The 10999-nt window shown below is 39.7% G+C and overlaps 1 protein-coding gene across 1 annotated transcript in view; it reads right to left on the bottom strand.

Annotated features, from left to right (window-relative positions):
• The window catches only part of ZCCHC17 (zinc finger, CCHC domain containing 17), a 58522-nt gene that overhangs the window by 32075 nt on the left and 15448 nt on the right, over positions 1–10999 (bottom strand). The window contains exon 3 of the mRNA XM_012642336.1: positions 6948–7005. Within this exon, the coding sequence (XP_012497790.1) occupies positions 6948–7005 (58 nt within the window). The remainder of the gene's footprint in view (positions 1–6947; positions 7006–10999) is intronic.

The raw sequence follows: 10999 nt of genomic DNA, 5'->3' as shown, positions 1-10999 counted from the left end.
AAAAAAAAAAAAAAAAAAAGAAACATTGTAAAGTGTTTTCCTGAGTTCTGTGAGCTATTCTGCCAGTCTCAAACTTAAGGAGGGGCTTGTGGGAACCTCTTATTTATAGCTGGTTGGTCAGTACAGGTGGCCCAGGACTTGTGACTGGCTTCAGAAGCTGGGCCGATCTTGCGGGACTAAGTCCCTTTAACTTGTGAGATGTGATATTAATTCAAGGTAGATAATGTCAGAATTGAACAGAATTGTTGGACATCCAGTTGTTGTCCAGAGAATTGGTGTCAGAAAAACAAATGAGAAAAGATATACAACATTTCTATTATTGCAGAAAGTTCTACTGGACAACACTATGAGAGGAGATCTAGTTTAGATTTGAATACTAGGAAGGAGTCTTCAGCACAGTAGTGGCTAAAGTATTCTGAGAAACTAACTCAGAGTTTACTTTCCTGAATCAAAGATGTTAGGATCTAATCAGATCAGAGTTATTTCCTAACTCAGTCCTTTCAGGATGAGACTTAATCTTCCTCCTTTATAGGCAGAGAAGCTAAGATACACTATGAGGAAGTCAACTGTTCCAGTTATCCAATAAATCAGCAGAAGATCCCAGGATTGGAACTCCCAGAGTTTCCACCTAATTATTTGGCTGCCTGAGCTCTCCCTCTGAGGCTTGTCTCAGCACAGCTGTCAGACTGACAGATTCACTTGTAACCTGTCAGCCCCAATCAGAGGCATCACCTGACAGGGTATGGACACAAGTGAGATGAAGACTGACTGCGGGAAGGTCACAGGCCTTTAATCCTCACATAGTCCCCAAAGTGTCACATAAATGTCCAAGTAAAAACACGACTCTCAGGCACTGGCAAGAACACTATCAAGAAAATCTGTCCTCAGTCAAAAAGAAGTGTACAACCCATGGGGTGGGGATGAGTTCCACCTCATTAAATCTGAGACAATATAAAATGAGAAACTTAATTCCAGGCTGCTGACTGCCAGCTTGAAAACTACTGGTAAGCCATTCCTAACGCAAAGATGCAATTTGCAGCATAGTAGTCTTCAAGGCTGGATGCATGGTTTTTGTTTTTTTTTTTTTTGAGACAGAGTCTTGCTCTGCGGCCTGGGCTACAGTGCCGAGGAGTTGGCCTAGCTCACAGCAACCTCAAACTACCAGGCTCAAGTGATCCTCCTACCTCAGCCTCCAGAGTAGCTGGGATTAGAGGCACATACTAATTTTTTCTATTTTTAGTACAGACGGGGTCTCACTCTTGCTCAGGCTGGTCTCGAACTCTTGACCTCAAGCAATCCTCCTGCCTCAGACTCCCAGAGTGCTAGGATTACGGGCGTGAGCCACTGCGCCTGGCCAGCATGGCTTTATTATCCAAAGATCAGCTGTTGGACTTTTTAAAAGAAGAAACTTTTTTAATTGCAAAAATGAAAGTCCTTTTCCCATGTACATCCCTTCCTTAGCAAACTGAACTCCCTAGAGGTTACCATTGTTAATAATTGGTTGAATATACTTCCAGACTTTCTTTTAAACATAGGCAATAATTTTTAAAATATGAAGGAAACTATATATATGAAGACATACGTACACTTGCTTTAAAAGGGTGGGGAAGGGGTATGTACATAAACTCTTCTGCAACGTGTTTTTTATTTTATTATCTTGGGACATCTTCCTATGTCGGTAAATTAAGATCGATCTGGTTTCATCAATTCTAAGATGCACTTTCTTTTCCCCTCACTTTAACATCTCTGAAATTGAAATGCTTCTCATAATCAATGATGTCTTACTGCTATCAGTCAGGCAGCAGTGTGATGGAATTGTGTGAAAACCTTCCATTAACGCTTTCTGGTAAAACGAAGCATCAGAGTGTTCAGAAATAGTTATCATTCTTTTTATTATCATGTGCATAGTCCACAGCACAGATGTACATAATTTATCTAACACTCTACTGTAAACTAAATTCCCCAAAGAATTTCTGTATTAAAATAGTAAGCACATTAAAAATGTTAATAGGCATTGCCAAAGTCTGAGAATTTATGCTCCTAATAGTGAATAAAAGTGTCCATTTCCAACACTTGATATTAATAACAATCTTTTTAAATATTTCTTAATCTCAAAGATTTTATGAGTCTTTTAAGTCACTTTTTAAAAATATTTGAGGTAACTATAGATTCATACGCATTCAGAAATAACAGAGATCCTATGTACACTGTACCCAGTTTTCTACAATGGTAACATATTGCAGAACTGTAGTATACTGTCATGACCAGGATGCTGGCATTGACACTGCAGTATAAGAAATACATATTTAGGCCAGGCACAGTGGCTCACACCTGTAATCCCAGCACTTTGACCAAAGAAGGAGGGGTTGCTTAAAGCCAGGAGTTCAAGACCAGCCTGCGCAACATAGCGAGACCCTATCTCTACAAAAAAACAAAAACCAAAACCTTAAACAATGGAGGTTAGAGAGTTGGTGAACATATATCCATGTGCCAGGAGGATAGCACACGCCAACTCCACAGGGACAGAGGCTCTAGCACTCAGAACCCTTCAGGCCTCAGCCTGTGTACCTCCTCATCTGATTGGTGATTTTTATCCTTTATAATAAACTATAATAATAGTAAGTATAGCATTTTTCTGAGTTCTGTGAGTTCTGAGTTCATGCTAGCAAATTATCCAACCTGGGGGGAAGGTGTGAAAATCCCTCAACTGTAGCAAATTCAGATAGAATATGCATAACCTGGGGACTCGATACTTGGGACTGGCATCTGAAGTGAGGGCAGTCTTGTGGGGTGAGCCCTTAAATCTGTGGAATCTAACACACAGGTAGTAAGTGTCAGAATTGAACTGAATTATTGGGTATTCAAGGCTGGGAGTGGTAGCCCATACCTATAACCCTAGCACTCTGGGGGGCTGAGGCAGGAGGAATGCTTAAGTCCTTGAGTTTGCGACCAGTCGAAGCTATATAGTGAGACCCTGTCTCTACAAAAAATAGAAAAATTAGCTGGGTGTGGTGGTGTGCGCCTGTAGTCTCAACTGCTTGGGAGGCTGAGGCAGGAGGATTGCTTGAGCCCAGGAGTTTGAAGTTGCAGTGAGCTATGATGACACCACTCCACTTTAGCCCAGGCAACAAAGTGAGACCCTATCTCAAACAAACAAACAAAAAGTAAAGTAAAACAAAATGAATTTTTGGACATCCAGTTGATGTTGGAGAATCAGAGAACTGGAGAATCGTTGGTGTGGGAAAAAACATCTCAGATACAATCCACCAGATTTTGTTCGGATTTCCCGTTTTACTTGTACTCATTTGGGTTTGTGTGTATATCTGTATGTATTTAGTTCCATGTAATTTTACCACATATGTACATTCATGTGTATCCACCACCACAGTCAAGATACAGAACAGGTTGATTTCCACAAGGACCTCTCACATTGCTACTTCTTCCCCATACTCCCTCTTCTCCTTAATCCCTGCCAACTACCAAGTAATCTATTCTCCACTTAGATAATTTTGTCACTTCAAGAACGTTACATAAGGCCAGGCGCAGTGGCTCACGCCTGTAATCCTAGCACTCTGGGAAGCCAAGGCAGGAGGACTGCTTGAGCTCAGGAGTTTGAGACCAGCCTGAGCAAGAGTGAGACCCCGTCTCTACTAAAAATAGAAAAAAAAAAAAATTAGCCGGGCGTGGTGGCACACGCCTGTAGTCCCAGCTACTTGGGAGGCTGAGGCAGGAAGATCACTTGAGCCTGGGAGTTTGAGGTTGCTATGAGCTAGGCTGACGCCAAGGCACTCTAGCCCAGGCAACAGAGCGAGACTGTCTCAAAAAAAAAAGTTAAATGGCCAATAAACACATGGAAAGAGGCTCAACATCATTAGCCATTAGGGACATGGAAACGTAAATCAGAACCACAATGAGATGATACTTCACACTCATTAGGATGGTTATACTCAAAAAGATGGTTAATAATAAGTGTGGACAAAGATGTACAGAAAGTAGAACCCTTATACATTGCTGTTGGGAATGTAAAATGGTCCTGTCACTTGGGAAAAACAGTTTGGCAGTTCTTTAAAATGTTATACATAACATATGACCCTGTGATTCCACTCCTAGGTATATATCCAAGAGAAATGAAAGCATATATCCATACAAAAATTTGTACACAAATATTCATAGCAACATTATTCATAAAAGCAAAAAAAGTGAAAACAACCCAATATTCATCAACTGATGGAATTGCAATAAATTAATTTCCAATGGCAATATTTTAAAAAGGAATGAAGTACATGCTACAAAACAGATGAACCTTGAAACATTACGCTAAGTGAAAGAAGTCACTCATAAAAGGCCACATATTCCATTATAAATGATTCTGTTTATAAAAAATGTGCAGAATAGGCAAACATACAAAGTATTAAAGATTGGTGGTTGCCTAAAGCTGGGGGACAGAGAGAATCTGGAGTAAATACTAATGGGTACAGGGTTTCTTTCTGGGGTGACAATAATGTTCTCAAATTAGATTGTGGTGATACTTGCAAAACTCTGACTATACCAAAAACCACTGAATTGTACACTTAAGTGGGTAAAATGTGTGGTAGTGAATTACATCTCAATAAATCTATTTTTTTAAATTAAGAAAAATTTAAATTAAGAATGTTATATAAGTGGAATCATCAAGTGTGTAATCTTTTCAGATTAGATTAGCTATTTTCCCACTCAGCATAATTCTCTGGAGATTGATCCAGGTTGTTGCCTATATCAATACTTCATTCTGCTTCTTTTTTCTCACAGAGTAGTATTCCATTATACGAATGTACCACAAAGTAATTGAGTTACTTTTTAATCAGTACTTAGAATGAGTATCTTTTAATATAGTACCAAAAAATATTTTTTTCCCCTGTGAGCTGTCTTTTCATATCCTTGCCCATTTTTCTAATTCTACCTTTTTTCTCTTCATCATATGTACTGCAAATGCTTTTTCCCAACTTAACTTTGCTTATGAGGATTTTTGCAATTAAGTTTCTTACTTTTATGTAGTGAAATATTCTTCTATATTTTCTTCTAGTATTCTTATAGTACTTTGTTTCCTTTTTCTGAGACAGGGTCTGGCTCTGTCATCCAGGCTAGAGTACCGTACCGTCATCATAGCTCAACACAACCTCAAACTCCTGGGCTCAAGCGATCCTCCTGTCTCAGCCTCCCAAGTAGCTGGGATTATAAGCATGCACCACCATGCCAAGGTAAATTTTTTATTTTTTGTAGTGATGGGGTTTCGCTATGTTGCCCAGGCTGGTTTCAAATTCCTGGCCTCAAGCAATCCTCTCGCCTTGTGTTCCCAAAGTGTTGGGATTACAGGATGAGCCACTGTTCCTGGCCTTTTTTTGTTCTTTTATTTATTTTTAAATTGAGACAGGGTCTCGCTCTACTGCCTGGGCTAGACAGCAGTGGAGTCATCATAGCTCACCTTGTAACCTCAAACTCCTGGGCTCAAGCGATCCTCCTGCCTCAGCCTCCCAAGTAGCTGGAACTACAGATGCATGCCACCACACCCAGCTAATTTTTCTATTTTTTTCTTTTTCATCAAGGGAGAGCACAAATGTAGTCCCCCACTACCACAAATTATGTAGTCAAATTTCCCACATTTGAGGAAATCGCAGGGGTCAGCACATCCAGAGTGCAATGGATAAGCCTTGACCTTGGAAAACCACCTTCATGATCATGGTAACTCCCCTGCCAGGGAAGTATAATATTTTTCTATTTTTGTAGAGACAGGGTCTCGCTATGCTGCTCAAGCTGGTCTCAAACTCCTGGCCTCAAGCAATCCTCCTGCCTCAGTCTCCAAAGTGCTGGGATTATGAGTGTGAGCCACTATACCTCCTTTTTTTTTTTCCCAAATGTTAACATCCTTAATAAATCTTTTTTTTTTTTTGAGACAGAGTCTCACTGTGTTGCCCCAGCTAGAGTGCCGTGGCGTCATCATCCTAGCTCACAGCAACCTCAAACTCCTGGGCTCAAGCAATCCTTCTGCCTCAGCCTCCCGAGTAGCTGGGACTACAGGCATGCGCCACCATGCCTGGCTCATTTTTTCTATATATTTTTAGTTGTCCGATTAATTTCTTTCTATTTTAGTAGAGACGGGGTCTCGCTCTTGCTCAGGCTAGTTTCGAACTCCTGAGTTCAAACAATCCACCCGCCTCGGCCTCCCAGAGTGCTAGGATTACAGGCATGAGCCACCGCGCCCGGCCGACATCCTTAATAAATCTTTAACTTATTTTAATATAAGAAGTTAGCAGGTTGAGTCTTTGGATCCACTGAAGTGTGATATAGTAGAAAGCCCCCTGGGCTAGGATTCAGAAGGCTTGGGTTCTGTCTCAGCTGTGCCATTACCTAGCTAAATCACTCTGGGCAGGCCACCAGTGTGTGGAACCTGCCTTTTCTACATAACACAATTGTTTTGAGAAATGAATAAGATTATAGACATAAAAAAGATTCTCCAAAAATGCTCAACAGATGTCTATTTACAAAGAAAATTTAAAATACTATATATATATTTGTATTGTTTACAATACTATTTCCATTCCATGTGCCTTATACTAGAAAACTTACAATGTCAGCCTCAAAGAGAAGTAGCTTGTCCTCCCCAAAAATCCTATGTCCACAGAGGTCAAGTGACTTGCCTAGGGTCACAAGTGAAGTCTAGAGAGGAGCTGGCTCCAGAAATGAACCCAATTAGCTATACCCTAGCCCTCCCCTAAGTCATAAAATACCATTCTTCTGATAAGACCTGCCAGCTAAAAATGAACTGTCATTACTTGTCTATATTCATATCTAGACACAAAAAACATAAAAAATTACTGTCTGAAAATTGTATAGCCTATAATTAGGATATGGTGAGGGTGACAGCAGAGAGTTGAAATGGAAGGGCTAAATTTCGAGTTATAGGGTCCCACCTTGCTTCCGACAGCCTGGGATTTTGATAAATGCTCCATAGTCTGTCACCATAGCAACCTATAAAGACAAAAAAAAAATCAACATCACACAAGTGAGAATCTTTCCTCCATAGCACTTAACCTAGTCTCCCTGAATCACTACTTGGTACCGACTGCCTCTGTCTGTGACAAAGCTGCCTAAAAATGAGGCTCTGTCAAATATTCTTTCTATTCTTTTGAAATTTAGACTGACAGATATGTGTGTACACATTAACAACACTGGTGAGATTTGGAAGGTTGTCACTTGGTATGATGGTACCAAGGAACGTCCAAATGCCACAACTATTGAAATCACCAAAGGATATTCATGAACAGAAGGAACAGCAGAAAACTAAGTATTGATATCACCAAAGGAGTTTCATGAACAAAAGGAACAAACAGCAGAAAACCAGGTAATAAAGTTACACTTTATATTAGCTGGAACTCAGGTTTCTAATCCCAATACAGAGAACATTAATAATTTGGGGTTGATCATGTAGGACATCCCTTATTCCTAAGCTTCAAATCAAACCAGACCACATACTATATTTCACTCCAAATCTGAGTCTTGGGTTTTATCAAGACAACTATATAAAAAGCCAATCCACAGACATCTGATAGAACCCGAAAAGATGTAATCAGAGAGAAAAAGAGTTGCCCCAAGTATTTTACAGAATTGGTCTAAGATAAATAAATTAGAGGCTTGATGGATCTAGTACAGCCTAGCAGCACAGCCAGGTATAGCACAGATATTGGGTCTATGTAACAGGCAACTAATCAATGTTAGGGGTGAAAGGCTCAGAACCCTTGCCAGATAAATCGTTAACTGAGGCTCTACCTCTCCCCTTCAGCCCACCCCAGCCCCCATCTGCAGATTGGGGGTAATGTTGTCACTACAGACTGAATTTATCACTAAATTCATTATTATTTGTAAAATATTCGATACAATCTCACGTGTATATATATATATAAACATTATTCTTTTCAGTGCCTTTAATTAGTTGCTTCATCTTGGGCAATCACTGTTGCAGCTTTACCACAACTAAAACAAGAGGACTGAGTAAGATAATTCCCACTGCATTGCTATTCACTAATATGTACTGAATACTCACTATATGCAAAACTATTCGAAATGCTTTGCATAATCTTCATGTCACTGTATGAAGTTGGTATTATTATTCCCATTCAACACTTGACAAAATAATGAGTGAAGAGATTAAGTAACTTACCCAAGGTCCAAAGCTAATAAGTAGCAGATCTGAGATTTGAACCCAGAGTATCTTAACTACATTAGAGCTGCTCATGGGTTCTCTTTAATTATAAAACTCTAATGGCCAAAAGCAATGTAATATCTGATATTCTATCTGCTCCTGGCAACAATCCTAGGAAGAATATAAGGTAGATCCCTATGTTGCAGATGAGGCAGGATAGTATAGGTATAGACGGGCACAGTAGCCCCAGCTACTCAGGAAGCTGAAGCAGGAGAATCACTTGAGCCCAGGAATTCCAATCCAGCCTGGGCAACACAGCAAGATCCTGTCCCTAGGAAAGCTTAAAAAAGAAAAAAAATTTTTTTTTTTTAAAAAAAGAGAATAGCATAATAAGTGTTGAAAAAGCACAGGCTTCAGAGTCAAAGATGTGTCTTCTAATCCCAGCTATGCTAGGTCCTGCCTGTGGGGTCTTGAACACAAATTGCCTTTCAAGGCCTAAGTTCCCATTTGTTCCCACTGTGCTGCTGCAGATAACAAATGATGTACATAAAGTGCCTGGCATTGGCATCTGGCACATACTGTACATTCAACAAGGTACAACTTTTTAATGATTTGCAGTCCAAGATAATGAAGTACAAAAAGATTAGTGACTGGTAGGAAGGCACAAAACTAACTTAGAAAGAACCTGGGTCCCTTGACTCCTACTCCAGTGCCTCCTACTTCACCAAATATTATCATCACTTGCTTCAATATTAGGATGGAAATAGAAAAAAACTTTCATTTTCCTGATTTTTTAATGGGGATATTGGGACAGAGCACTTGAACTAAGTCTCCGAGACACAGCATGAAGAATACATTACAAACCAAAAGTTCTATATTCCTGTTTCACACTGATGAACATGCTATGCTGGAGGAGAGTCCCAAAGAAACAGTACAATCACACAGATCCTTAAAATCAAGGCAAGGTGGAATCAGAGGAAAGACTTTAGAGATTAGCTGGTCCAATCCTGTCATTTTTCAAATGAGGAAAATGAAGACCAGAGATATAAAGTGCTTACCCAAGTTCACAAAGCAGTTTGTTCTGTGTAAAAGAGGGCCACACAAAAGATAAGTGTTTCCATTTTTAATTAAAATCAAAGCAAATTCCATTTTTCTGGACCAACTGAAGGCCCTCTGATTGGCTTTTGCACCAGGGTTCTAGAAAGAGGGCTGAAAATTCTCATGTTGTATAACAACATTATTAGAGAGCATAATTATCTAACAAACTTAAAAGTAGCATCTGGAAGTTGGAACGCAAATCACCTCGCTGCTGTGATTAAGACAGTCTCACTTTTCAATCCCAAAGCTCCAGTGTCACGTTACGGTCTTTACAGGTAATATAACAGACCTTAATTTGGTCTCTCCCAAAAGGAAAGGTTAATGTGCTCCAGAATGGATGCACTCAACTGTCCAGTTAGGAAAAGGCATTCTTTCCAATCCCAGCACCAGGTGTTTCCATCACTGTGTCTCCTAGGGTGCAGTCAGAGTTGAAATTAACAGGATGGCACCTGCCGTAGATGATCCCACAATCTGCCTGGCATCCCAAGAACAATTAGTCAAACAGCTCAGGGGAAAAAATTCAGTAATTATCTCAACTGAATTTAGGGCCTGGGTAAAATGAATTTCCCATCTTCATATTAGATGTGGCATTGGCCTTGAAACTCATTATCCCTATAATGTAAATGAGGAATTTGAGGCTCAGAGACATAAGCTACTTATGCAAAGTCACAAAGTTAGAAAGTAGTACAGCCAGGTATAGCACAGACATTTTTTGACTTGCAGTCCAATGTCATTTCCACCTTGCCAACACCAATCTCCCTTCAGCATTTCTTTGGCAATGGCAAGCCTGAGCTAAGTCCTAACTCCCACTGCTATGCTTGTACCCCCTATTGTGTTTAATGGACTCCGGCACCAAGATGCCTCTCAGAGGATAAGGGAAGGATGCATATTGGCTTCTCAGCTATGTAATCACTTGGCTCCAAATCCCTACTGAGTCCACCAGGAAGAACCGCTAGGATATGGGCTGCACCACTATTTTCTTCAAGGGCAACCAGGCCTATGAGGCCTGGAGTCAATTTTATTCAAATATTTACTAAGCATCTACTATGTGCAAGATACCATATCAGGTACTGTGAAATAACTTTGTCATTTATTAATTACTGGGTGATTACTAAATTTCTGAGAAGAGTTTCCTTATCCATTAAACGGGATTAATGATTTCTACAGAGAAATTTAATAACATAGAATGTATGGAAGTACTAACAGACATTAAGCTAAAAAATTTTTTGAATTTTAATGTAAATTATCTTCTTTGTTAATATTAGGCACTCATTAAATGTTCATTGGATGAATATCCTGAAAATAGTTTCTTCTTTTCAATTGATCATAAAATTTCTCTTTCCCTAATTCCAAGTCACTTCTAAACCATCCTTTTGCAAAATGTGCTCTTCAAATAGTAAGCTAGAACTATAAAGTTCTCTCTGAACATTCCCACAGACCATCCTTTCTTGGTAGTAATATATAGAACCTACACTAATTCAAGCCCAATCTCATTAGAAAAACCTGTAGGTCAGGAGCTACTTTACTAGAAATCTGAGTGGGTCTGTGGAGGACAGAGAACTCTTTCCCTTTCTTTTGTGCAGCACCTGACAAATGAGTGCTTCATGATTAGAAAAATCATTTTCACCTCTAGTGTTACCACTTCCTTTTTCTGGTACCTTACTAACCTTTGGGCATACCATGGGCCATAAAGAAAAATGACAGAGGCTCTGAAGAACAGAGCCA

This window comes from Propithecus coquereli, unplaced genomic scaffold, assembly GCF_000956105.1.
Source record: "Propithecus coquereli isolate 6110/MARCELLA unplaced genomic scaffold, Pcoq_1.0 Scaffold178, whole genome shotgun sequence".
Classification (NCBI taxonomy): domain Eukaryota; kingdom Metazoa; phylum Chordata; class Mammalia; order Primates; family Indriidae; genus Propithecus; species Propithecus coquereli.
The sequence above is the reverse complement of the archived record's forward strand: the minus strand, read 5'-3'. Positions and strand labels throughout refer to the sequence as shown.